Genomic DNA, 27,165 nt, shown 5'->3' with positions numbered 1-27,165 from the left:
TTTTGCATTTTAGCATATTCTGCAGCCTTGCTGTCTCCTCATCAGAAACTGCCTGACTTACCCAACAGTGCGTTACAGATCAGGATGGAGACCTGGCAGAGCAAGAGGGAGAATTGTAGGGCATTTATCAATGCTCTGCACTAGTTCTTGTAAACTCAAATATGTGCTTGCAAATTTTCCCCTACTTCACATGATTTTCACTTTGCTATTGTAGAATAGTGAAGACTCCCCCACACAGTATTTCAGTGGTTGCTCTTTGACCTTGGAAATATTTAAATTTTTCAATATTTGTATTTGCATTGTGTTGCAGCAGAAATATATAATGTGTGAATGTTTCAGTAGTTCACTACAGGCAGCTGCTAATACATAAGAAACATGGAAGTCCTTTAATCACCAAAAACAATTGGTTTCTTGGGACAGTTTATACGAACTGCAGGTAAAATGTTTCTCAACAATTTTATCTTACTTTACAGCCATAACTCAGAATGTGACATGGATTTCATAGGCAGGTTTCTCCTCTTGGTGAAAATAATGATGGAGGAAGAGTGGTAAATGGGAGAGAAGGAAAAGCCACATTGACCACAGGTTTGGCTTAGGACAGAGTGTCTTTGGAGGCTTGTGTTGGCATTGTGTTTTGTTCTGGTTGTGTGATGCTGGCCTGCGTAGAAGTTCACAGCAGTTCATTGAATTACTAAGGTTGGAAAAGACCACTAAGATCATCTAGTCTGGCCTTCAATCCATACTATCATACCACTAAACCATGTTCCTCAGTGTCACATCTCCCTGTTTCTTAGCACCTCCAGGGGCTGTGACTCCACCACTTCCTGTGCAGCCTGTTCCAATGCCTCATCACCTTCTCTGAGAATAATTTTTTCCTAATATTCTACTTGAACCTCCCTTGGCATAATTACCCTGGCTTAAAATCCTCACGATTACCTGCCCTTCTTCAACCTTTCTGTGCAGCACTCATCCCCTTCTCCATGTACAAGCCACTGGAACAGGACAGTCATTGCTGGAGAGGTTGCTTTTTCTTCCCTACCCTTGACTCAAATGACTGTCATGAAACAACAGTACTTTAAAAAAATTCCTAGGATGTAAAATCATAGATTGGTTTAGGTTGAAAAACTTGCTGGTTTGTTTTTCGGCTTCTCTCATAAAAAGTATTCTGTAGACTTATACCTTCAGCTCCTTCTTTCCTGACTGTTGTTTATTCCTATGCTTTCAGATTTGCTGAAGGTTTGAGAAAACACCTGTAGTGGAGGGGTCAGGAGGATTTTAAACTGGAGTAGCCAATATATATAAAGGAATGGTGTTTTTTAAGGCTCATTGCAGAAACACCAGCACTGATGAGAAGGAAAAGATAAGAAAGGGAAGCGTCTCTGAACTTTTATTGTAATAGTTGACAAAAATATTATTTTAGAATCTGAGTTACACTTTGGTCCCTTTCACGATATCTATCTTTTTTTCTGTTAACATCAAAAAGTCCCTGTGGTATCTTGGTTGTGGGTGGTCCTCAGTGGTTTTTCCGTGCTGTATTTTCTTTTCTGAAATTCCCTTTCTAACCCCAGCCTTGACCTTAGCCCACCTAACCCTAACACTTTTATCCTGGCCCGCTTCAACCACCCATCTCTTCCCCCAGGGTTCTTTCCCACTACAAGCGAAAATTTCTTTCCTTTCCTAGCTACCTGTTTTCTTGGATCAGATACACCTAGAAACTGTTGCTACAGTTGCAGTATTCAGATCTGTAATTGCTGGGGGACTTGAGTCCTCTGGTGTACCTGCCTTTGGGCTCTGCAAGTCACTCCTGCCACCAGAGGTAGCAGATCCAGAAGTGTGAGCTCCTTGGGGAGAATGGGCTGTAAGAGGTGGTAAACACTGCAGAGGAGCAGGGGTAAATGATTGGTGCTGTCTGACTGGGATGTACAACCCTTGCTTCTCCAAAGCAAAAGGAGCAACTGGAGTACCACAGTAAGGCATGCCTTGTATAGCTGTGCTAGTACTTGATTTACTGCTATGCTTTTACTTTACAGCGGTTAATTTCACATGTTACTGCAGGCAGTACTGGAATATATAATGGTCCTGTTTGTGCAGTTATAATTTGTAGGTAGTCAGACAGGTTCCCATTCTAGGAATGATTCTCTTACTGAAGTTTAGCACTGTTTGTCTATTGTGCAGGCACTGCTGCTTTTGCAGTTCATCCAGTATCAATTTCCTACCCTAATTCCATCTTTATGGACTGTGGTTAACATGGTATCAAGGTATGCCATCAGAATGGCACAATAACCTTGTTCCAGTTATTTTAGTCACTAAATTTGTGCTCAAACAAAACATTATTAAAATGTTTTAGAAACATTTAACTGATGGGAATAGGTAAGATTTGAGGTTTTTTTTTTTTCTTTCCTCTTTTTCTTGTAACCTGAAAAAAAAGAGTATATTCCTTCCTTGTTTCTGTCATTTTCCATTAGCATCCAGAGTTGGCCACAGGATGCTGAACTTGTGTCTCCAATCTGGTCCATTCCTCTGTTATTAAGACTCCAATACAAACAAGAGGATAAGAGCACAGAGCACTGATATACTGCTTGCTATAATGCAGGAGCTCACAGGGTCCCATCTGGCATTTCTAGAAGCTGTTTTTATCTGATTCAGTTAGAAATCCCATTCCCACAGCAGCATATTCTGGATTACTAGGCTTCTTCCTGATTAAAAAGAGACAAATGCGCTCATGTGTGCTGCCTGATGTGGAAAAGGGCAGTCTGTGTTCTTCTTACCTACTTTTCACTGTCATTGCCAAGAAACTAAGGTTCACAACAGCATCAGCAATTGAGAAGAGAATTCCTTCAACAGACAGCAAGGCAAGGCTCTTACAAAAAAAATGTGAGGTTTTTGCCTTACCAATTTACTTCTTGGGTGTTGTTATTTTGTTGCTTTCATTTTGTTGCTTTTTTTTTTTAAATGAATGTTCACAATCTTTACTGCTGCACAGGGAACATGCTGAGAGGAGGTTTAAGGATAAATTTCTTCCCAACACTGTAAGCTGCTGTGAAGCTGTACTGTGTGTAACTGGCAGCCTGCCCAGGCAGTGCCCACATGTGCCCATCCAAATGACTTATACTTGGTGTATGGATAAACATTAGTTCTCCATGCAACCTTCAGCCATCCCGCCATGTTGCAGTGTGGCCAACCTCAAAAAATAAGGTGTTCTGGGAAGTGTTTTGAAGGGGTCCTAAAATTGCCAGGTGAACTTTCTAAGCAGGCTGAATCCAGAGCAATGGAGTGCTATGCTCTTCTGTCTTCGCTGAAGCACTAAGGATAATATGTATGTAGTTATACAGAGACACATAAACCAGTGCAGTCTTTTATGGCTATTTGTTATAGGACATGGTGTACCAAATTCAGACCAGGTAGAAGGAAATGGGATTCTCCTGAAGATAATGAAATTTCATGACATTTTATTGTCCCTGGATAAGATGGACTGTAATCTTATTGTGTTAAATTTATTAAGCAGGCATTTACCTTTTTACAGCTTTTTTAATATCTTATCTTTCATCTGAAGCTGGATATTTTTCTGGATGTTTCATTTCTGTGTCTTTGTCAGTGAGCTCTTAATGTGCTATGTAACAGCATCTCAGTTAATGGGATCTAATGCCTACATACACTTAGGTGAATGTATTTGATTTTACTCTTTCTAGTTTTGTTCAGTAACAACAGGTAGCATCACCCCTGTAACTCAGGGTCATTGACTCAGACAAGAGGTTTCTCCCTCATTATTCCATACTGATGGATGTCTAAGGACTCTCACAACAGCCTTCCTGTCTCAGCAGCAGCTCCCCTTCTCGTTTATCCCAGATCTCTTGGGCTGTCAGCTTTTTATGTGAGGGCAGCTTCACTGCACCCAACAGCAGGAGCAGTGCTCAGGCCTGCTAAAGATCTGTCTCTACTCTCAGCACACTCCACTGTTTCAGTGACAAACCTGGAGCAGTTTTGTGGCCACTCAGGATGTCTCATTCAGGAAGAAACAAGGAGACTGCTTTGAAAATGCCAAAGTAGAAAGGGTCATTGAAAGTGAGGACTGCTATAATTCTTCCAGTTAAATTAAAGCATGTGGGTATGCTGAGAGCAGACTTTACCTGATCAAGACCTGACAACCCCATTAGTGCAAAAAAGTGAGATAAAAGAGAATAAAATGAAAAACAATACCAATTGTTTTTCAAGGATCAAATTGATAGTAGAAGAGGAAAGCAAATTATTTCCAGTTTTACATTACAATTTATAAACACCCAAATAACAGCAGTAAAAATGCATGGTGTTTTGTTTTTTGTTGTTGTTGTTTTTTTGTTTGTTTGTTTTTGAGAAAACTGATATTTCTTTCTACTCATAGCCACATTCATGATGTGGTGCCTGACCTATAGATATTTAATTTTCTTTGATTAGATTAACTCTGATTCCTTAACTCTGGTTAGGAAGGAGAAATCCTTGCTCAGCTGCTCAAAGCAATAAATTTTGCCCTATGGCTTTAAGTAGAAAGTTAAAAATAAAAAATATTTTTCAGGTCAGCTGGCTCAGTCAGAAACTGATAAGTTCCTGAGATAGTGCCCTGCCAGAAGGGCTGTAGGTCACCTGAGACTATCCAGTATACTTCCTCTCCTCTCATCTCCACTGTGTATTGCCCACAAGCGGGATACGGAAGCCAAGAAAGGGTCCAAAGAGTGCCACATGGGAGTGTTGGCCACTACGTGTCATATGCAGAGATATATTGGGTCTTCTGGGAAAAAGATCTGAAGCTTAATTATTTCCTGGGTAAAATTCCATTGACTTCACAGGAAGGATTTGAACCTGAGGAAATATTTAAATTTTGTGATAGTTCTGATACAGAAAATGTTTCATTGCCTTGGTTCATCTCAGCTAAGAACTGATAGCCTGCTCTGCCTGAGATGATGAAGTTTGGGAAATTCAAGCAAGTAGAATGTATCCAATAATGCTTTCATTTTGATTGTTTTGTTTTATCTCGGAAATTGATAATCAAAATAAAAGGTGTGTAATTTCACTATTCGTGATCAATTCTTTACCTGCAGGGAGAAACTCTTAAGAAAAATATTCAAAGCAAATCTTCATTGTGTAAATCCAACATCTCATTCTTTGGGGTGGATTGCTACTCAATGCCTTTCATTTCCAGTGCAGCAATTGTTACCTTGAGCACTGTGACTTGGCTGAGGAATTTAGCTGAAAACGTCTGGAATCTATTCTGAATGTTGTTGAGAAAAGGCAGTACTTTGCTAAAAGCAGTGTTTAAGATGCTTACATTTTCCTTTAGATTTGTTCCATATTGCACCGCAAGTAGATTACATTGATTTTTATTTTTTTTTTTTCATTCTAGGGGGAAAAAAACAAACAAACAAACAAAAAAACAATTAGTGAGCATCCAAGAGGTCAGGTATGTTTAGAACTGAATGTGTTGAGCAAGGAGTTCATTTGAACTGGTTTTACTTTTCAGACACTGCAAATGGACATAAACAAGCTGAATATCACGTTGCTTCGGATATTTCGCCAAGGAGTGGCTGCAGCACTGGGACTGTTACCCCAGCAAGTTCACATCAACAGACTCATTGTAAGTACCAAAAGGCCACGTACAATACAATTTACCCAATGATTTAGGATTCTCTTATTTATTATCCTGACATCATGGGGGAGCTTCAATAAAGTAAGACAGAAAAACACTTATTTTTCTGATAGATTTTTTTTTTTCCAGAAGTGTCCTACAGAAAAATGGATCTCCATTACGAAATAACTTTGGTTTCCTTATGAAAGGAAACCATTCTCAGTTACAGTCTACAGAAAATGAAGTCAGATAAATCTTTTGTCTTATTCATAAGCAGTTTTCTTAACCCTTAGCTTGCATTCCAGTGCATTTCTACATCACATTCACCAAAAGCCACTTTTGTTTCTCAGAGGTTGAATCTTGCTCAAAAAATACACATGCTTTTGCCTTCTGAAGGCATCCTCACAGTTTACCATCAGACTGTCCATTAGTAAATAAAATGTTCCCTCACTATATCAACATTCATTACTTGCTACTTAGATATAGTAGCCTATACTCACTTAATGCTAACATCATTTTTGTAGAAGAAATTTTCCTCCAACATTGAAGATGTTTTAAAAACAATTTTCCCTGTCTGTTTTTCTGTGGATGGTTGAGAACATACGTTCTTAATGCTGTTGTATTTTTTGAGAGTTAAGCCATGATGCAGACAAAGAAAAACCAACATCATGTGTGTATTGCTAGCATTCAATTCATATTGCACTGGGGAAAAAAGTTATTCTACCTGCAAGTTGAATGTTAGGGAAGAAAGCTGACAGGTTCAGAAAGAAAGTATTGCCTGCCCTGGTAGCTTGATAGGATTGTATACATCAAAAAGGGCTATTAAGCTTCTTCAAATAATGTCTCTGGGAGAAAGGCTCACACAAGACATACAGCAGAGAAGATGAACAGGAATGCAGTGCAGCTCTTTTCATGTTTGCCAGGATGCCGCTTATTCTTGACAAGTGATGCTGATTCTCCTTTGTCCCTTGTATTAACTCAAATGACAGATATATACAGAGAAAAACAAAACTAAATAAGGAATGTTGCAGTTTGAGGGACATATTTCAACACACCCAATCCCTCAGTTGCCTTCTTGCTCTGCTCTGTGGAAATTATCTAACCAAGCAGAAGAAAAGTGCTGTTCCTGCTGACTGATAGTTTTTCACTTTCTCTTCTTGATTGATCTAAGGGAAGAGGTAATAGTATTTTGAACCTGCACAGAGCTCAGAATACATTAATTAATTAGTCTTCTCAACATCTGTGAAATGCTGATATGAGTTACTGTCTTTTATTGATGTAGGAAAAACACAATCTTTTGCCACATTTGCACTTAAAATCACAGGCAGAAAGTAAAAATTCACAAGTGATAAAATTACAGTTTAGGAGCTATTCTCATTTCCTATTCTTCTACCATGAGCTGGATCTTTTCATGCAGAGTGATGGCACATCAAAATTCATCTCATCTTACTCAGTCAAGTTTGAGCTGCTGATGTAGGTTTCCTCCAAAGGTATTGTGGAGAAGGGTGATTAAAGAAGTATTGAGTGCCTGGTTATTTTAGAATGGATTCTGTCATTCACTGGAGAAGCCTGTCTCTGCACTGGCTTTTGAGGTGATTTAGATGACTGAAGTGAGGTAAGCTCTTAAGTTGGGCTCACACACCCTTTGTGGACATCAACACTGGTCTCAGGCCATTGCAAACAAGTAGAGGAACTCTCTGGCAATCTCTTCTTTTGATGCTCTGCTGCAGTCATCGTCGCTGACATCTCTAACACAGCACCATTTGCGCTACCAGAACTGCAACAACAAAATCAGGGCAGGAATTAATGGAGGGGAGAAGCTGGTGTGCTCAGCCTACTTTTTAAGCATCCTTTCATTTCATTGTGCTCTCTTAGGGGGTTACACTGTGGTCTACTGAATATACATTGTAGTTTGTTACAGTGTATGTTCACAACATGCGGACATGGGATTAGAACACAATGCCATAATACCGTGGCATTATACTAAGCATTCCTGTTTAAGGCCCAGCACCCAAAACAGGGCTGCCCTTCAGTTGGGATCAGAACCATCAGTTAAAATACTTCCAGAGTCTTTGCCCTTGTCCCCATCCATGGCTCCTTCCCATATTTCATTGACCTGTCTTGTTCAGTGGTTCTAAGGCCTTGTCAGCAGTAAATAAGACAAAGCATATCTGGTCACATATAGAATTTGCATTTTCCTGCACAGTCAACCGGAATTTAAGGAGCCAGGGAATATGTGTGCTCTCCTCACAGAGCGGGTTGCAGTCCTTCCATTCTGTGCTTTGATTTCTGGAGATATAGTTAAAATCTGTAGGCAGAAGAGATTATCTAGTCTCAGACCCTTCCTGTGATTCTCCTTTTTATTATTTTTATTATGCTAATTATTATTATCATTATTATTTTTCTAGGGCAAGAAGAACTGTGTGGAACTGTTTGTGTCTCCCTTGAACAGAAAGCCAGGAATTTCTGATGCACTCCCATCAGAAGAAGTTCTGCGTTCACTTAATATCAACATTTTGCATCAGAGTTTATCGCAGTTTGGAATAACAGAGGTCTCCCCTGAGGTTGGTTATCACGTTTCTGACGTGTGGTTTGTTACAATTTTGGCAGATCTTAGAGCCACAGTAGTTTTTAGGCTGAGGTTCTCATGAATGAGGCTGGGAACGTATCAGCTAAGATGGCATTACTGCTGTACAGGAATTACACAGCTAGCCCTGCTAAGTTACTTTAAAATAGCTTTTTAAGGCTCTTTAAGCATTAGAATCTGGGTCCAGAAAAAGGAAGGGTTCTGATGAACTGTTTCTCTCTGTTTCTCTAAGAGTTATATTTGCAGAGTATTCCTCTGGGGAGAAATAACTGCATGTATCATTACAAGTTAGGGAATGACCTGTTGGAGAGGAGCTGTCTGGAGAAGGAATTGGGGGTCCTGCTTAACAACAGGTTGGCCATGAGCCAGCAGTGTGCCCTTCTGGCCAAGAAGGTCAATGTTATCCCGGGGAGCATTAAAAAGAATGTGGCCAGCAAATCAAAGGAGGTTATCCTCCTCTTCTATTCTGACCTGGTGAGGCCACATTTAGACTACTGCATCCAGTTCTGGACTGTCCAGTTCAAAAAAAACAAAAGGGATCTCCTAGAAGGAATCCAGTGGAGGGCCTCAGAAATGAGTAAGGGCCTGGAGCATCTCCCCTGTGAGTAAAGGCTGGGGAAAAGAAGGGGGATCTGGTAAATGTTCATAAGTATCTAAAGGGAGGTGGGAGACAAATGGATGAGGCCAGGCTCTTCTTGGTGTTGTGTGTGTGATAGGTCAAGGAATAATGGCCTAAAAGTTGAGAATAGGAAGTTCCATATTAACATGCAGAAGAAATTCTATATGGTAAGGGTGACAGAACACTGGAACAAGTTGCCAAGAAAGGTTGTGGAGTGTCCTTCTATGGAGATATTCAAGACCTGGCTGAATGCCTACCTGTACGACCTATTGTAGGGTACCTGCTTTATCAGGGGAGTTAGACTTGATGATCTCTTGAGGTCCCTTTCAAACCCTATGATTCTGTGAGCTCATGTTTTTCTGAATCTAAACCTATACTTGTGCTGAGCTGTTATATTAACCTATTTTTCTGCTGATTGGAAATGATTGTGCTCATTTTAGGGGTTCTAACCCTGTTTAAGAATCTAGAAGATGTTTTCAGTATAAAAAAGACAACATAAAACCAATGTCAGTTCAGTGCAATTTTACATGACCTATAGCAATCTGCCACTAGGAAAATGAGGCAATTCACAGGTTTTAGCTGTTCTAATGAAATAAACACAGCCAAGTGATGTTGTCCAAAAGTCAAATCAGGCCTTTTTATTGCCCACTTGCAACCTAGGCTAGGCTCACTTTAGGTTACAATATCCTTTACTACTGAAACATACGAGAGTGATGGTTGTGATAAATGCAGTTATCAGTTCCAAGTGCTTAAGTTACAGATAACACTTCAGGTAGATGTGGGAGAAGAACATACATGAATAATAGATGAATGGAGAAATGTCATCAAGTTATGAAAAGATGCTGGGAAAAAAACAGTGCTGAAATCAAAATCCCATCTGTGTTAGGCAGTAGTCTGGGCTGCTCAGGTATTTGCAATTTATCTCTGAAAGAAAGTGTAGAAAACCAGAGATTATCTTACAGAAAAGGATGATTAGAATGAAAGTTGTGCAGACTCTACCTCCTCTCTTTCTAATACTGCTGGAGAAACAAAAGGTCATTTTGATATTTCAGTTGCATACAGATTATACTAAAACATTGTCCCTGCAAAAATCTTGCAGTTTTATGCTGTTATTTACACTATTCCTTTTCAATTTGGTAATCTGTTTGCATGTGTAAGACTCAACAAAGAGCAGCACCTGAAAGGCAACCAAGCAACTAACTACTCAGCTCAACTACTAACCATTTATTTTTCACTCAGCTATCAACCCTGACTAAATCATGAGTGAATGAATCGTAGTCTTCCACCGACATTTCTGAATTCTTCCCAACCAGCATTACATATACATTAGCAATGCATTTATGCAGAAAGGAAGCATGATCCTCCTCTTCCCAGATGGTGGCTCAGAGGTGTTAGAACTGGAATTCTTCTCCAATATTAGTTGACTTTTTCACTATTAGCTGCGTAAGATTTGAAAGGCTACCAGCTCTCTCTGCAGTAATCAGAATGAAAAAGATACCTTCAGCAGGCAGCTCAGCCCATCTCAGAAGTACCTCTCTTGAGTTTGCCTGGTTGTTGCTTTCTAACACAGCTTAGCATGTACTAGAACTCCTAGTTGCAATGAGCCAGTGGTGGTGAAAAGAAGAAACTTTACTAAGATGTGGTAGGAAAACTGGGGTGGAGAACTGAAGCTCTTTCCCAAAGTCTCAGCCCATGGTGATACCATGAATAGCAAAATTCTCAGTGGATGTAGGAGTCTGGAACTGTGTTTCCATTTGTTCTGGTAGTAATTAGCAAATTCACATCTACTGATGCATTAATCACTGATGGATTTATTTTCAATTACATCACTTTTCTCAAAATTCATATCACAGTTTCTTATTATGCAGTTGTTGGAAGAGCAGATTTCCTGTGTGTTTTTTGCTGTAGGAACCACTTGGAGTCCTTTGCTGCCTGCTGTAGAATGGAGAAGTGTACCTGTGGGAACATGAAAGTTTAATACAGTCGAGTCATTGCCATTTCAGGGATCCAAGCCAATAGATTTTTTCATATGTCATCTGTTTCTTTTCCGATGGCCTATTGTAGTTGCAGCATTTGTTCTTTTATTATTGTCTAAAAGTTTGTGTCTGAAGTAGAATTTAGGGCTGTATTCTGATCTGTGCTGTCATAGGGCAGTGAGCAGACTTCCCAAAAACAAGTAGCTGCCGAAGTGGTGCTTCTTGATGGGACTAAATTCAATCACCTATGCAGTCTATATCATTACATTCTGAGAATCTCAGTGCCTTAAAATTGTGCTGAGAGAATAAAAAGAAAATATTACTGAATTTCAGAGCTTAGTAGAATAGAAGAGGACTTTGAAGTAGTTTTGGATAAAGGAATATCTGAAGTTATGGTCAGTAAATTAAGTTTTACTGTGTTTTCTGAGACAAACTAACTGTTAGCTGGGAGTTGTAGACTAAGGAGAAATCTCCTTGAAAGAGTATATTCCAAAATTATGCAATCCCAAAATGTACAATTACAGCAGCCTTGCATAAGCTTCTATTGTTTGCCTTTGAAGTGCATGATATTAACTTCTGCTAGAGAAGAAATCAAAGGAAGCAGTCATGCACTTAAAGCGTACAGAAGCCATAAGTCAGTGAGCTGACTGGCACACAAAGGAGGGCCCTGCAGGCTGACAGCTTTTCCATGAAATCACAACACTTCATCGCACACACATGTAAGGGCTGAATGCCAAAATGGAGAGAATCATCATGAAACTGAAAGGTGACCTTGGCAGTAGCTTAGCACAGCATAGTTAGAGTGTTTGGGGAAGCTTTGTCATAGGGGATGTTAAGAGTTCAATGAGGTCATTGGTGTTCCTGCATAGTTTCTCTGTGGGGAAATGGTTTTTCGGCAGTCTTTCCTAAATATTCCTTTGCTAACACAGTTAGAATAGCAGAAAAATCAAAGCAACCCAGTATGAACTTCAGTGAACTATTTATGATCCTAAATTTGATCCCCAGCTCTACGGAAGCTTTCCTCTGAGGTCTGAACTGATGTGCCATGTTTTCATTAGTGTTTCAGCCTAAGGAAGTAGTTGAGGTTAAATGACCCAGTTAAGCATTCACCTTTTTTTCCAGAGAAGGATTAACTTTCTTGGCAGCTCCTGAAATCTTGACAGGATCTTTCAGTTCCTGATTTTACAGTGATTGCTTCAGGTTGGTGTCTGTCTTGCTGGCTGCCCATTTCACATGTCTGTAGAAATAACCTGCTAGGTTTCTCTAGCAAGACCAGAAGGGTGAGTAGATATATAATGTTTGGGGTTTTTAAGTCCATAAAAAGTCATTTTTTCTAAACACACATTTTTCCACTTTAGACCAAAGCAGTCACCTGTGCAGGCACTCTTCAGTGGGGTTGACAATAGCATGGGACTCTGTAGAATACAAAATGTGATTTTTTTCCTATCTTAAGTGATGTTGAATTAAAAATTTATATGAACCAGGCTAATTTTGCCTAAATCACTCACCTGACTAAGGAGACTGCTTACAGAATGGAGTCAGACACTAAGGATGATGGAGATGATAATGAACATGATGTCCACTCTCCCTGTAGCCAGGCTTGCTCTGAGACCAAGATAGGGCCTGTGCTACTGGTGCTCCCTAGCCAGCCCCATGCTCTTGTATTCCTCACGCCTTTAGTAGATGTGCCTTTTTGCTGCTCAGCTTGAGCTTTTCTTCCTATCTTCTCTTTTGCTTTTCCCTCAGCATTTGGCTGTCCTGTGAGCTTGTTTCCTGGGTGTTAGCAATTTGCAGTGCGTGTGGCAACTGCTGTCCTTCTTATCAGATCTCTCAGACCCAAGAGCAAAGTTCTGACTTAGCAGTGCTAACATTTCAGAGAGCAATTTCTTATCATGGAAGCAAAATGACTCAGTTGCTGGAGGTCACAGCCTCTTCTGTCACTGGGGAACAGCTGAAGGAAGGATTCTGCTTCCTGAATGCTGCTCAGTTAGACCAGGGGGAGAGATTTCCTTCCTTGGGTGAAGGGACTGCTTTGTTGTTTCAAAGTGATGTGCTGGATCTGTGAAAGCCATAGCATGCTTGTTTTGCACTCTTTTTTTTTACAGCATTTGTTGATGTTCTTTGAGATTTACTTTTCAAAAGAAAAATCTGGGAAAAGCATATACTGAATACATATACCATTAGACAAACATTATAAAGGTAATTCATTTAGTATCAGTTAAGTGCATTAAGTAAAATATAAATACTCTAAAAAATTTAGTACCACTAATTAATTTTGGTTAATTTAAATATTTTACCCTTTACAAGTCTGTTTCTGTACTTGAGCAGGTAAAGGATTTCCATGCTGGTCCCCATTGCTGTGACTTTCAAGGAAAACTCTTACTTATGATGCTGAGAGCGGTCAAGTTCTGGTTATGCCTATGCATTTTTATTTTTAGCAAGCAATTCTCTGTGAATTTACCATGCTATATGATGCTTTTCTGTGCACTTGCATCTCATGACAGTGTGATCTGTGAATTATCTTGCATTAGCATTGTCTTGCCTGTTTTTAAAGCAAGCAGGCCACAAATCTGCACTGAAAGGAGAATGCGCACATTACAGTGGAATGCAGCATTCAGCCTCGTATTTTCCTTTCCTCTCCCCCAGGACATGCTCTCCTCCTCAGCAGGCCTTACTAGATGAGTTCAGTTGCATCAGAGCTCTCTAAATTTGGGGACTCGTGGACACAGGGAGCCTGCTTGATATGATGATGTCCAAAAGAGTGAACTGTCTGTCCTAAGTCCTGGAGGGTCCTGCAGTAGTGCAGGTCCAGCAAACAGCCACTCATCCCTAAACAAACTCTTCCCTATGTGGAAACAGGGCAACTCTCAGCCCCAGCACAGTGTCCCTGGGAGGAAGGAAGGCCAGCATGCCATGAGAAGGCAACTCGTTCGTTAAATTAATTAATAATTAAAGCCGTTAGGGGATTTCAAGGCCAGGTTGAATGGGGCCATGGGCAGTCTAATCCAGTGGGTGGCAGCTCTGCCCACAGCAGGATATTGGAGCTTGGTACTCTTTAAAGTCCCTTGCAATACAAGCCATTCTATGAATTTCAGTGAAGGGGAAAGACAGAGACCAATATGCCAAGTGGAAACAGAACTTAAGATATGTGTTCTTCCCTCAGTACTGTACTGAATGTGCAGTTAAAGAAATTGAAAGAAAATGAAAGGTGGTGAGGAGAGCAATGTCTTCCTATCTTCTGTCAAGGATCCAAGCAGCAGAAGGTTCCAGTCTTGCAAGAGAGCATACCTTCTTGTAAATAACATGTTGCAGTTAGGCTGAGAGTGTACGTACCCTGTTTCTGCTACCATAAATATTTAGAAACGTAGTGAAATTCTGATTCTTTAACAGCTCACCCCTCTACAGTAAAGCCAAAAATACATGCTTTTGCAATTATTATTGTTTCATAACCTCCATGAGTTCCCCAGGAGTTCTTCAAATTTGAGTGCGCACGGAAGTGTAGGATCAGCAGGAACCCAGAGATAACGAGATTACTGGAAGCACATTCAGAATTACTGCTAGTAGAATTCTGAAAGTACTTTCAGCGTAATGGGAGTTTTGCTGTGCATGTAACATCCGTGCAGGTGTCAGTTGTAAAGGCAGCACCAGCAGGGCGCCTGGGCTCCTGGGCAAGCAGCGAGTCACCTGCTGTCACTGTGTAAAGTGCAAACAGGTCGGAGGCTGGTGTGTGGGCGGTGGGGCAGGAGATAAGCAGTGGGAGAAAAGGGCAGCGTGAGTTGTTTCCTCAGCCCACGCCGAAGCCCTGCCCTTTCCCCTGGTCAGCCAGGTAGTTTCCAAGGAAGAGCACCAGCTTCGTTTGCATAAGCCTCCAAGCAAGGCTTTGCTTGTGTGGGAGCAGCAGTCACAGAGAAGATCTCAGGTCATCTGACGTGGCACCAAGGCCACACACAGGCAGGGTGCTGAGCTGGGGCAGGGGCTCAGAGTAAGTGTCATCGGCTTGGGAACGTGAGTTGTGGCTGCTGGAGATGGGGTTTGGTGCCTGACAAGAGCTATTTCATCTGCCCGTGCTACTGTTTAATTGATTTTTTTTTCTCTCTCTTCCTCTTTCTTTTTTACTTCTTAAATAAGAAAAATGTTTTGCAAGGCCAGCGGGAAGCAGACAAAATCTGGAGCAAAGAAGGATTTTACGCGGTTGTCATATTTCTCAGCATCTTTGTCATTCTAGTAACTTGTTTAATGGTAAGTTTTACTTTTTACCTTTTTTTTTTTTTTTGTGCTGTTCTTTGCTTCATACTTTTCTCAGTGTGAAGGATAGAGTCACATTCTTTATATGAGACGTATTTCCTCAGAGCTGTTAAAAACTAAGCTCTCATCATGCTGCGAAGCCAAAGTTTGAAGAAATACATTTCTTGAAATGTTTTTAGTCCAGCTGCAGAATGTATCTAGAAGGAAGTCGAAGAAGTAAATCACAGTCTCTAAGCCTGCAGAGTAACTCTGGAGTACTGTGAATGATGACTTCTCAGCCTTCTTACTAAGGTCCCAGATCACTGACGCTGTGTTAGCCTACTGTTTCAGTTAATGGATAATTAAAAAAAATGTCACGATCATAAGCTACTGGTAATGTTCAGTTGTTAGAAAGAGAGAAAGTGTGTGCCTATGTTCATATATTGAATATATATATTCTAAACCAAAGTGATAGATAAGTACACAAAGTAATGATAGTGTTCTTCAACAACATAGACACTTCACTGTGAGTTCAGTGGCCATGTTTCTGGTTGTTGGAAACACAGTGCTGAATGTGAGGTGTGCAAAGGTCATGCAGACCAGGAACAAGGCTTGACCACCATCCACTTTCCCATGGCATTTCTCCTGTGTTACATCTCACATGGTACATAAACATATGAGTTTACTGAATCCTGTGAAAATTCTCATCATTTATGAATTCATAGTACCTTGGAGTCTTTTCAGTTATTTTGCTTGCAAACACATTTAATGTTTAATTTAATCTAGGCAGATTTCCCACTTATAATCTTAGGATGGAAAGAACATTTTGTCTGAAGATTTAAATGTTCAAATTTATAACAAAATCTTATTCAAACTTACATTCTCTCACAAAAATTGTTCTTTTTCACAACTCCTACTTCTTAGTCATTTCATTTCTATGCCATCTCACTCCAAGATAGCAAGGTAACTCTAGAAGTAAGTACTTTTACTTCAGATTTTTACATTGGAGAAACAGAATGCAAAATGCTTTTTGGTAGAAAGGTCCAAAAGCAGAAGGCTTAGCTGTGTGTGCCAGTGACTTGGAAGCATCCTTTAAAGTATGGGGTAGGAAGGAATACATTAGGCATGAAGACCAACACTCAGTTCCTGCTCCCCTCAGCAGTGGGAACACTGGCTTGCTTCTGCTGGGAACATTGTGTATCGTTTGTAAACCACACTCAGCAAAATATTAAGTAGGAATAACAGCTACAGTGCTCCTATGCGTAAAATAGGACTCAATTTTTTTGCTTTACACAGAGAAATAACTGAGCTATCATTAAACAGTGCAGTATTTGGCAGTTGATTAAATTGTTAGCTATTACTCTTACTTAATAATTTTTCCTGTTTTGATAAACGAGTGTGTTTGCATATCCTTTTATTTTTTTTTTTTCTTTGTTTAATATAAACTCTATATATAGCTGTTTTGAATGGTCTGGAAGTATCATTTTCAATTTATGAAATGCTTTATTTGTTATAAAGTGGTTTACTAAATGATGTGGTTCTTTTCACTTCAAAAAAAATCAGAAAGTAGGGTTATTTTTTCATTTAAAATATTGAAAGATATGAATTTTGTCTTGTCAACAAATGTGGGAGTCTAAATTTTTATTACTGGCTCCAGTGTCTTATAAATTATGAACAGTTATTTGATGCTGTGGGGAGATTGTTGCTTAAATTAGGAATATTTTTCAACTTCATGATTGTATTTTGGAGTTCCTTCAAAAAGAGTACTGAATAACAAAAAAAGACCAATATTTCAATATCCATTTTTTTCATTTGTTTATAAGGTCACAAGTTTCAGGATTCATAAACTGGTTCAGGCCTTTTGAAAGCAATTAAAGTACAGGATATCTACATCTAATATCAACCCACCAACTCCAGCACTTTTTTACCAGTTTAAAGATACGTAGTTTAATCATATCACAGTAGTGTCTAAGCTGATTCAAAAATAGCATTTTTGCATATGAACTAGTTCTGGATTGCCCAAATTCTTTTATTCTGTTTCTATAAAACCTTTTATAGTGCATTCAAATTAAGGTATTCAAATACCTTGCAGTAATAACACATTATACTACATGACTAATGCTTTATTTCATCCTTTCCCCAGAGCTGAAGGGGATTTTTTTTGGTTGGCTTTCCTCTTGTGTATATACACACATCAGCCTGGCTAGTGCAGAGATGTGCACACAGCCACATATGCATGTTGATAAGCACCCGTTAGAGAACACTTTTAATTAGAGGGAACCATCTTAATTTCCTTGGTTTTGGTGAGATTTTGCTATTCTGTCTTGGGTGCCTTAAATATCTCTAGGCAGATGAGTTTTTGTATTGCTGTTCCATATAACAGTTGCCAAGAACTTCATCCCAGAGACCTACTTCTCTCTTTGTGATTTCCCATGAAGATGAAAAATGGAGTTCTACTGGCAGCTTGAATGGGTAGCTTGGAGGTACTGGCCAAACTATAACATCAGCTTTCCATTGTAGAACGCTGAGCAGAAATGAAGAGTAATTATCATGGTGTCAGCACCCCATCATTCTTCCACATACGCTGAGTCAGAGAACAAAGAAAAAAAGAGTTAATGTCCCACTGAAGTTGTCTCTGAACCCTAGATCTAATAAATGAAAAATGAAAAGTTGACCCCCTGTGCGTGTCCTGGAAAATGGTACTTCATGCTGCTTCGTGCTTCTTTATATCTACATAATGAGTCTTCTGAGGTATCAATACAACATCAGTTCTCCTAGTTAAGGCCTTCATATCCATTTCCACCCATACTGACAGATATGATTAAAGTGACTTGAAATAACACAATCAAGTTTACTTTTAAGAGCTTGGTAGCTTGATTGACTGCTGCCTTTTTGGTCATTGCCATTTTTTCCTTACTTTTATCTGGAATTCATTTAAAAACTGACTGGTTCACACCACTGAGGATCACGTAGTTCCTCAGCTTTTTTTCAACTTCTGCAAGTATTGTCTGTCTTTTTTCTTTTCCTCCCCCCCCAGAATCTTGTAATTAAAAAGTATTAAAAAGTTTAGGAACTAATAATAGTACAGTTTTGGAAACCAGACCCATAATTTTTTGGGATCTCCAGGGAAAGAAACTAAGTTTAAGCACATCAGAGACAAGAAGGTATGGTTAACATTGTCATAATAGTGACTGTCTTATCCATGTTTGTGGTTTCCAGAAACAAATGAGGCCAAAGTGATCACTGGGGTGAAGGGTTAAAATATTTCAAATCCCTGATACCTATGTCCTTGCTTCATAGCAGGGCTGTTTTTCTGCAAAACTGTAGCCAAGAGAGTTTATCTGTGCCATTTAATTCTAAACTCTTGTGAATGAACAGATGGTTTACGCAGCTAAGTCTTGTTTAATGGGTGTATTGCTAATGACATTAGGTCAGTTCCCAGCTAAACCTCTAACGCTAATCCTTGAAAAAACAAACTCGTCAGATATATCCAGTCTTCACTGAAAAGCTTTGGAGTGATAGATCTCCATGCAGTGCTAGCAGGAAAATAGACATCAAAAAACGCAGCAGAAAAATTGCTTTGGTTGAGGCTCAGTTTTTATGGCTTTTCAAGCAGAGTAGTAAGTATATGGGTATATGCAGACTCCTTCAGAGAGCTGTGTGAGCACTTTTCACCCATATCCACACGCAATACTTATGGTAGTGACTGTCACAAAAGATGCACTGGTAATTGTCTGAAGTTTCACGGCTCTTAGGAGCATTTTGCAAGTGGAACAGCCATAGCTCAGACCATATTTTTGACGTTCCCCTCATGAGATGAGGACTGTTACACCAGTGTAACATAGGCTCCTTTGGAATAACAGAACTGAGCACTTGCTACATGTCAGCCCTTGCAAAGCCCCTGTGTGAGAATATCGGCGTGGAGCTCAATGGAAGAAGATCAATACAAGTTTCTAAAAAGCTTTTGCTGCACACATACACTGTGAGATGTCAGTGTCTTGGTAATTGTAAAACATGTTTCTGAACAGTCACAAATCCCTAAATAGCTTTATAAACTATGTGTCTGTTCAGATTCATTACAGAATAGGTAATGTTTTCATAAGGATATTGAGAAACCGAAGAGTATTTCGGGGCAGTAGCATCTTACCCTTATAAAAGTGGCCTGGTAAAACTACCCTGCTCAACTATAAGCATCTGTTTTATTCTGTGTCATTGTCTCTCTTTTGCTAGAATCCTTATACAATTTTTTATAGTTACTTTATTAATCCCGTTTCCTTCTTCATACAGATTTTTGTGACTATTTTCCATTCTACGTTATTTGTCCCTGTAATAATACAACTGCTGGTATTACAAATAATTACTGGCTCACAACAAGAACTGTTAAAATCTCTGCCACCCACGTGCATGCTCTGTGGTTTATGTAATGAAAATATTTATCCTGCTGTGAGAAATGCCATGCAACATAAGTTGTGGCTTACTTTCTAGGAATAAAAGCCACATTTAGCAATCTTATTGTATTTGTGGTTTCTTCCTTACCTTGCTTACCAGTCAATCAGGATTGGGCTCTGCTCTCTGTTCCAATAGGTTCTGTATAGATTAAAGGAGAAGATCCAGTTGTCGCTGAGACAAGAGAAGGAAAAGAAGCAAGAGATCCATCTCTCACCACTTCCCCTGCAGACATCTCGATCTGAATATAAGACTACCAACAGCATGGTCCAGCCTGAACAGGCTCCAAAGGTTGTCAATGTGGTAGTGGACCCTCAAGGCCAATGTGTTCCTGAGCTCAAACCTCCCCCGTGTGCCAGTCCGTCTCCTTTCAGAATGAAATCTGTGGGACTCCAGGAAAGGTAGGATGGTGGCCAGCATATTCAGAATTTATTCTGTTTTGTTATGCTATTTCTGTTTGATTTTAGGAGGAAGTTTTTCACACAGAGAGTGGTGACACACTGGAACAGGTTGCCCAAGGAGGTTGCGGATGCCCCATCTCTGGAGGCATTCAAGGCCAGGCTGGTGTGGCTCTGGGCAGTCTGGTCTGGTGGTTGGCGACCCTGCACATAGCAGGGCGGTTTGAAACTAGACAGTCACTGTGGTCCTTTTCAACCCAGGCCATCCTATGATTCTATGATTGCCTATGTCTCCTCTGACTGTGGACTGGAGGTGTCATCTTGCAGACATCTTAGATGTGGGATTTTGGTGCGTTATTGTCTATCTTATGGGTGTTCTCTCGTTTCCTTTTTGCATGTGCAATGATTGAGAAGTTTGAGCTGATACTAACTATAGTTAACTATAGTAGTACTATAACTCCTTTTGTTAATTTGTTTCTTCCCCTTTCCAACAGTTGCCTCAAATCATTTTTTTCTTTTTCCCTTTACTTTGCCTGTTTTGATCCTGGAGATCCTGGCAGAGGGCAGAGTAGCTGCTTGTCTTTTGTTGGCAAAGGACATTCACATTGTTAGTGAATCCCTAAAATGGGAAACTTAGAAAGGAGAAATATTGCAACTTAATATGTTTACTGGTCTTGTATAGTATTTCTGTTATCACCTTAAGATCATTTTTCTTCTCAAATCCAGCTTTCTCTCATGATAGGTGCACAGCCTAAGGTCTACAGCCACTACAAAAAAGAAAAAGAAGTGATTAATAATGAAAGCCACCCTTGTGATCAGCTCCTTAGAAATACTTGTGCACCAGACATTGTGCACAGTACTCATTCTACCTTTAAAATATTGGGCTAGTTTTCTTTTTATGAAACTAGTTATACTTCCAACAGGAGAATGCACACTGACATCTGTCTCTCCTCTGTTAGAAACCTATATAATTTCTTGCCTCATGGCTGCGGGCCGCTTTCATAAAGCATCAGTGCTCTGAATAACTAATGTAGCATGCAGCCGTTGCGACTGAACTCTTCTGCCCTGGCACAGGAGATAAATGAAAGAACAGACACCACGCAAATTTGACGGGAAAATCAGAATGGAAAGGCAGACCAAGGGGAGCATTCCCTTTGAGGACTCTCGGAGCTGATTCACTTGGAACAGTGGGATTTCAGTGACAGATTTTATCAATGGCTATATGAACCACACTGAGTTTTCCACAAGTAAAAGATGCTGAAAGGCAAATCTGTCATGAAAAGTATAGTCATATCACAAAATAAGGAATGGGGGAAGCAAGCAAATCAGTTTTGATACTTGCTCTCATTCCAGCTCTCATTTATATGTAGGATTCCAGATCCTAGATAAAAAGCACATAGTGTGGGATGTGAGAGAGAAAACTACAGGAAATAGGTTGTATTATTGTCCTCTGAAATATGCAGCTATTACTGTGGGATCAAGCCTGGGCATCCCCTCCAAATCATAGCCACAGCTTGGGGTCTGTGGGCTCTCCCATTCAGTAGAGATATCAGCCCTGATACTGTTTTTTGCCAGGGTGAGAAGCTCTTGACAGACTTATATGGGTATGGGGACTTTTTGACGAAATCAGCCTTGAGTTTCCTTTGGCCAAGTGACTTCACAAGGGGTCCTAAGTAGCAGTTTTTGACTACCTAAGTCCCCATTTTGATTTCTGAAGTGTGACCCATGGTTGTAAAACAACTCTTACAATCCAGACCTGAGAAAACCATCTCGCTTCAGTGAGAATCAGTGCACTGTTGGCCACGCCGGGGAGTGAGTCAGGAGCAGTGCCCAGCCAGCTAGAAGCAGTCTGACAGCTGTGTCTCAGTGATGGGGCAGAAAGGCCAGACACTGCCTGTCTCTCAAGTTCTACATGCAAAAATATCACCATGCATTCAAGAAGCACAACATCTGCCCCTGTGAACCTTTCCATTTTTAATATGAATCACATTAGCTGGTACAGATGCAGACAAATTGTTAATCAAGAATCCGCACGGTATCAAAATGTTTTTGGGAGTTTGCCCAGCTTCTTAAAAAGCATTTTGCTTCTGAACACTGGAGCTAAGTCTTTGAACTTTCTTTTTTTTTTCCTTGCATATCTCTCTGAAAAGGCTCTTTTACTCATTTATACAACACAGTTTTCCCAGTATATTATTTAACACTTGCATTATTAAATGTAGGGTGCCACGGCTGATTTTTGCGTGCCACATACTCTGGTGCCTGATACCTTGATTAACGCAGCTGTAAAAGCAGCTAATTCCCCAGGCTTGCAATAGCTTCGTATGTCTAGAAAGCGGCACGGGCCTAGCAGTGCCGTAGGTTTGCTCTAGGACGCTAACAAGCGGCTAGGACCTGGTTCTCGGCCAGATTCACAGCCCATTACCGGCACCATGTCCTGGGGCTGCCAGGGCCGCAGGGCTGCCGAGAGTCAGACGCCGGGCCGGGCTGTGGAGCGGCGCTGAGCTTGGCCGGGGGAAGAGCGACATCTAGAGCGGGCGGGAGGCTGCTGTGCTGTGCTGTGCTGTGCTGTGCTGTGCTGTGCTGCCTGCATATAGCTTTGCGTTCCCTGCAGAGCTGAGAATATCCCAAGTTGGAAGGGACACGCGAATGTCAGTGAGTCCAACTCAAACCCAGCCCTATGTCTGAGAACGATATTCAAACACTCCTTGAATTCTGGCAGCTTGGGGCTGTGCCTACTGCTCTGGGGAGCCTGTTCTGTGCCACTGCACCACCTCCACATGACCCACCCCTAATGCAGCCCCATGCCATCCCCTTGGGCCCTGTCACTGTCACCATTGGAACCAGATGGTCTTTAAGGTTCCTTCCAACCTAAGGCATTCTGTGGTTCTATGATTCTATCCATTTCTGAGGGACTGCTCTGCAGCCTCTCATCCCCAGGCTGTACTTACATCCAGGGTTGCCCCCTCCCAGGTTCAGAAACTGTGTAAAATTCAGTACATTCTGAATAGCTGGTGGTGGATTGGCAAGCATTTTTTAGTCCAGCTTTGGCTGTAGATCTGATTGCATATATATATATAACTTTTTTTCCCCAGCAGAGTAAGGCTTTATTTTATTTAGCTGAGTGGCCCCAAATTCTTGTTGATATGAATGGTTCCAGCCAAAATCAGAGTTTGGTGATGTGGGATGTAATATTTCCAACATGTCAGGCTTTGAAAGTACAAGCAGTAAGTTGTTAAAACACAAGCATGATGGGGATATAAATAAGTTACCACACCAGCACAGTGTTCACTTGTTTTACAGATGTATTTACTTTTTCCTCAGACACTGCTGCTGTTTTTTAGTTCTGGTATTATTTTTTACTAGGACGACTGTATTTCAAACTAGTGTACATCATTCTGTTTTGTTCAGATAATTTAGTTATTATCTAGCATGCAAAAGTACATGGAAGAAAAGAGACTGTGGAAAATATCTGCTCTGTTGTGTATATTAAAAAACCACAAATGGTGCTTTGGAAAGTATTCCAAAGCGTTTGTATCCCTTCCTGGCTACAAAGACCTAAAACTGTGTCTACTAAATCTAAATAATCAATGGGAAAGATCACAGCACTGTTTTCTTGATCTGCTACAAATTCAATAGGAAATGATTCTGTCTAAAACGGACAGCTCATCACGCTCACGTATCTGGATGCTAGAGGCATGCAGGACTAGTTTGCAACATCTAGTGATCATCAGGAGACATCAGAACAGAGAATAGTTAGAAGAAAAATCACCTAAACCAATGCCAATTATGATGTTCCACAAACAGCACTAAATCTTGGCTTGAACCTTGATTATGAGAGATCTGTACATGGTGCTGTTTTTCCCAACAAAGCAGAGCAGTACTATAAAATCCTATGGCACAGGTTGTAAGCAGTGAGATATCCCTTATCATCTGTAAGATGCCCATGAGTTGACAGTTCTTGTCCAGTTGAAATACTCAATAGACGTACAATAAGAATAGCTACTTGTAAGTATAATGAAGAGAGATTAAAATAATGTGTCTTGCAAAGCTAATAAATGGTCACCTCTGTCTGCTTCCTTATGATATAAGAATGACAGAAAAGCAGTAAAGTTTTAAATAACTTAAATAACTAATAATGTACTCAGATTGCCCATACTAGTCTATGGAACTCTCTGCCAAAAGGTAATATTTAAATCAGGAATGTATTATCAACAGGTACTCATACATGTCCATCCACAGAAGTAATGAGAATAGTGGTTGTTCTCTATCTTCCCTTGGCATCCTTCCTCAGAAACGTCTACTGTTTGGCACCTTTACAGAGAAATTGTGGACAATTTGGACTTGGAGGAAAATTCCTGTGTTAATACTGATAGTTGTTCTCTTCTCGTACAAAGCCTGCTCCAAAAGTAATTCCTCCTGTTTTATTACATTGCCCACAACATCAAAGGCGGATGGATTTTGATGGTATAGCAGTAGAGGTTGAACCTTCTCACCAGCATTCTATTACATGTTGTTGCCATGTGACAGATGGCAGCATAGGGGCAGTCTGACACATCTGATATGGGAGTGCATATGATGCAAAGGTGTGGAACAGAATTCCTCCATGTGGAAAAAATTGCATCCATTTACATTCTTTGACATTTGCCGAATGTTTACGGACACGAGTGGTTGTGAGCACAATGAAAGTTGGGCTGTGTGGGCAACATTTTCCTAGCAATGAAACTGTTGTAGCAGTTGTGAAACTTTGGCTCACCTCCACTGGTGCATGTTTTGACAAGCACGGCATGCCGGCTCTTGTTCATCCCCAGTCAAAAATATATAGTTTATGGCATTGGCTATGTTGAAAAATAGGTTTTTTTCTGTAGCTGGGAATTTGTTCTATCGAATTGTTTATTGTGCTCTTTGTTGTAGTTTCCGTGGAGGCATTACTTTCAGAGTGACCTTTGTGGTTATTTTGCATAGCAACACAAACTGAACTATTTTTCTGGCCACATATACAATTTTTGCTCCTTATCAATTGCCATCCAGCTGATAAATACCATGGATGTCAAGTACTAACTGTGATACTTATTATTATGATGTTAGAAAAACAATATGTTAAAATGATTAGTTATATTAATGCCACTGCATGCAAAACAATGATCCTCATTCAACTTTGTAAGATGTGTTGGAAACAGTAAAAAACCTGATGTATTCTTCGTTTCATTTATATATAGCCATCTGCATCGCAAGGTATCACTGTTCAACCAAATCTCTACTCTAATAGATGAGGGAAAATTCCAACTATACTCTCTGTTTCTGTTCTGATATTTAAATCACCGAGCTCTGTTGGTGCTGCAAATATAATTATGGCATTGCTGATCTGCTATCTTTATATAAAACTGGCTATTGTGAGTAATCATTTAAAGTAGTACACAGATGGTAGCACCTTGCAGGCTAAGGACTGTAAACACGCCAGTTTTTGTAGTTTATGACACAAGCATGGGAACTTAATATATTTACAGGAAGGGACATTGAATTTCCTGGCTAAAATATACTAGGTTTGCATAGATTTGGAGGATAAATTTACCCTATTGTGTGGAGCTGAATATGCTTTCTGCATTCTTAATTTAAATCCTAGGATTGTTTTCAGGAAAATGTCAGCGCAATTGTTCAAAGCACAGCTATCTGCCAACACAAAAGTAAAAGCTGGAGAATGACTTTATACTGATCTCTTATTAGAAGGAATTTGGAAAGTACCAGGGACCAGCAAAGGGAATTTGAGGTAGGAGGTAGAATGCTTGTACTCCAGCCCTGTTTCTCTGCCACCAGCTTACTGGAGTGCTTTGAACATGCTGCACAAATCTCCTGTGCTGGGTACAGGCTGTTGGGCCCACATGTCCATCTGAAAGGGTGCAGCAAGAAGATGCCCTGAATCTAAAGAGCAGTGAGAGAACTATGTGCTACTGTTGGTGCATGATATTTCAAGAGAGTAAAGGGGAAGTTACAGAAGGACCTAAAAAAACCATTTATCTAATAATTCGGCAGACCTCTCAACTACATTCTGTTCAGGTGCGTAAGATGGACTAACAAATTTAATACATCCAGAAGCATTTACTAGCACTGAGGCCAATAGAAGAGGTTAGCTGGTCATCATGCTGCCAAACTCCCTTCACCTCTAAAAGGGAGGGGCCTGGATTCTGACTGCCTATCAGGAGTGGCTGGTGCATGTGCTCATTCCCAAATGATGCCAGGGAATTAATTGCTGTGGAGCAGTCTTGTTGGCAACGGCTAAAAGCAAGCCAAAGGCAAGGCTTGAAATCCAACGATATTGATTACCAAGTATCAGTGCCTTGGACTGTTCCCTGGCATTGCTTAATTGCTTTTTGATGTTGATGTGATTTGCACACCAAGAAGTGTACATCTGGTGTGGCAGCTCACATGATGGGAGCAGTCCTGAATGTGCCTTCTAGTAACCCTTCTTTCAGCTTGGGTCTCTCCACAGCCCAGCACTGTCCTTCTTCCCCAAGGACTTCCCACTGAGGCCATCTCAGCTAGCTGAAAACTGCAGTGTGTCTGGGTAAGAGCAGAGGTTCTGCACTGTACTGTTGAGAGGACTAGTGTGGGGAATGTGAAATGGGATCCAGGTATGAGGATTTTCTGATCAGTAGCTGGGAGGTGAAAGGCCTCATTTAAGATGTGAATTCATGACTAGATACAGAACTATGCTTTACATCCAGCTTGCACTGGTGTAACATTTCTGTTAGCGCAAGGTCTCCCTGAAAACTTTCTGCAGACACTGGACCCCTGAATTGCACAGATGTCTGTTCAGCCAAGTTCATTGTAGACCTCCTTGCTTATCTGCAGTGTAGGAAAAGGGCAGGAATGTGAATTGTCCTATTTCTGAAGGGGAAGTGAACTCAGGCAACAGCCTAACAAAGACCTTTTAAATACCATACTTTAACTGTTTGACTCCTGGCTGCTTTAGAAGGTGTTTTGGTTGAAGTTAGAGCTCTTTGAAGCAATAGTCTCTGGGAGTTAATGATCTAAATAAGTAGATGCAAATAACTATGTGCCAGTCCCCAAACATACACCCACGGTCCATTTCCCCATGTCTCTAGCATCTCCTGCAAATTACTTTGCGTTACCATGAGTAGATGGTACATTGCCTCTCCTAGCTCCATCTCCACTTGGTCAACTCCAAATTGTCTCACATTCCTTTTTATTTTTTCTCTAGCAAAGAGCTAAAAATTCTTCAAAGCACTTAACATTCATTTCTGGGGGGGAATAATTCAGACAAACTAGCCCACATTTATTCAGAAAAAATATTCTGATGTCAC

At 40.4% G+C, this 27,165-nt stretch overlaps 1 protein-coding gene and 1 long non-coding RNA gene across 3 annotated transcripts in view; one reads left to right on the top strand and one right to left on the bottom strand.

The window, feature by feature from the left end:
• The window catches only part of PTPRR (protein tyrosine phosphatase receptor type R), a 132,121-nt gene that overhangs the window by 56,422 nt on the left and 48,534 nt on the right, over positions 1 to 27,165 (top strand). The window contains exons 2-5 of one of the 2 annotated variants that reach the window (XM_010708144.3): positions 5,492 to 5,605; positions 8,005 to 8,160; positions 14,907 to 15,017; positions 19,587 to 19,849. In XM_010708144.3, the coding sequence (XP_010706446.1) occupies positions 5,492 to 5,605; positions 8,005 to 8,160; positions 14,907 to 15,017; positions 19,587 to 19,849 (644 nt within the window). Of the gene's footprint in view, positions 1 to 5,491; positions 5,606 to 8,004; positions 8,161 to 14,530; positions 14,761 to 14,906; positions 15,018 to 19,586; positions 19,850 to 27,165 lie in introns of those variants that run through there. The other variant, XM_010708152.3, reaches the window with a different exon arrangement.
• LOC104910034 lies at positions 9,426 to 12,918 on the bottom strand. Its single transcript, XR_792745.2, has 3 exons — positions 12,287 to 12,918; positions 11,889 to 12,193; positions 9,426 to 10,758 (listed from the first exon to the last, which is right to left on the bottom strand). It is a non-coding gene; the product is annotated as an uncharacterized LOC104910034 (long non-coding RNA).

This window comes from Meleagris gallopavo, chromosome 1, assembly GCF_000146605.3.
Source record: "Meleagris gallopavo isolate NT-WF06-2002-E0010 breed Aviagen turkey brand Nicholas breeding stock chromosome 1, Turkey_5.1, whole genome shotgun sequence".
In the NCBI taxonomy this organism is placed as follows: Eukaryota; Metazoa; Chordata; class Aves; order Galliformes; family Phasianidae; genus Meleagris; species Meleagris gallopavo.
The sequence above is the reverse complement of the archived record's forward strand: the minus strand, read 5'-3'. Positions and strand labels throughout refer to the sequence as shown.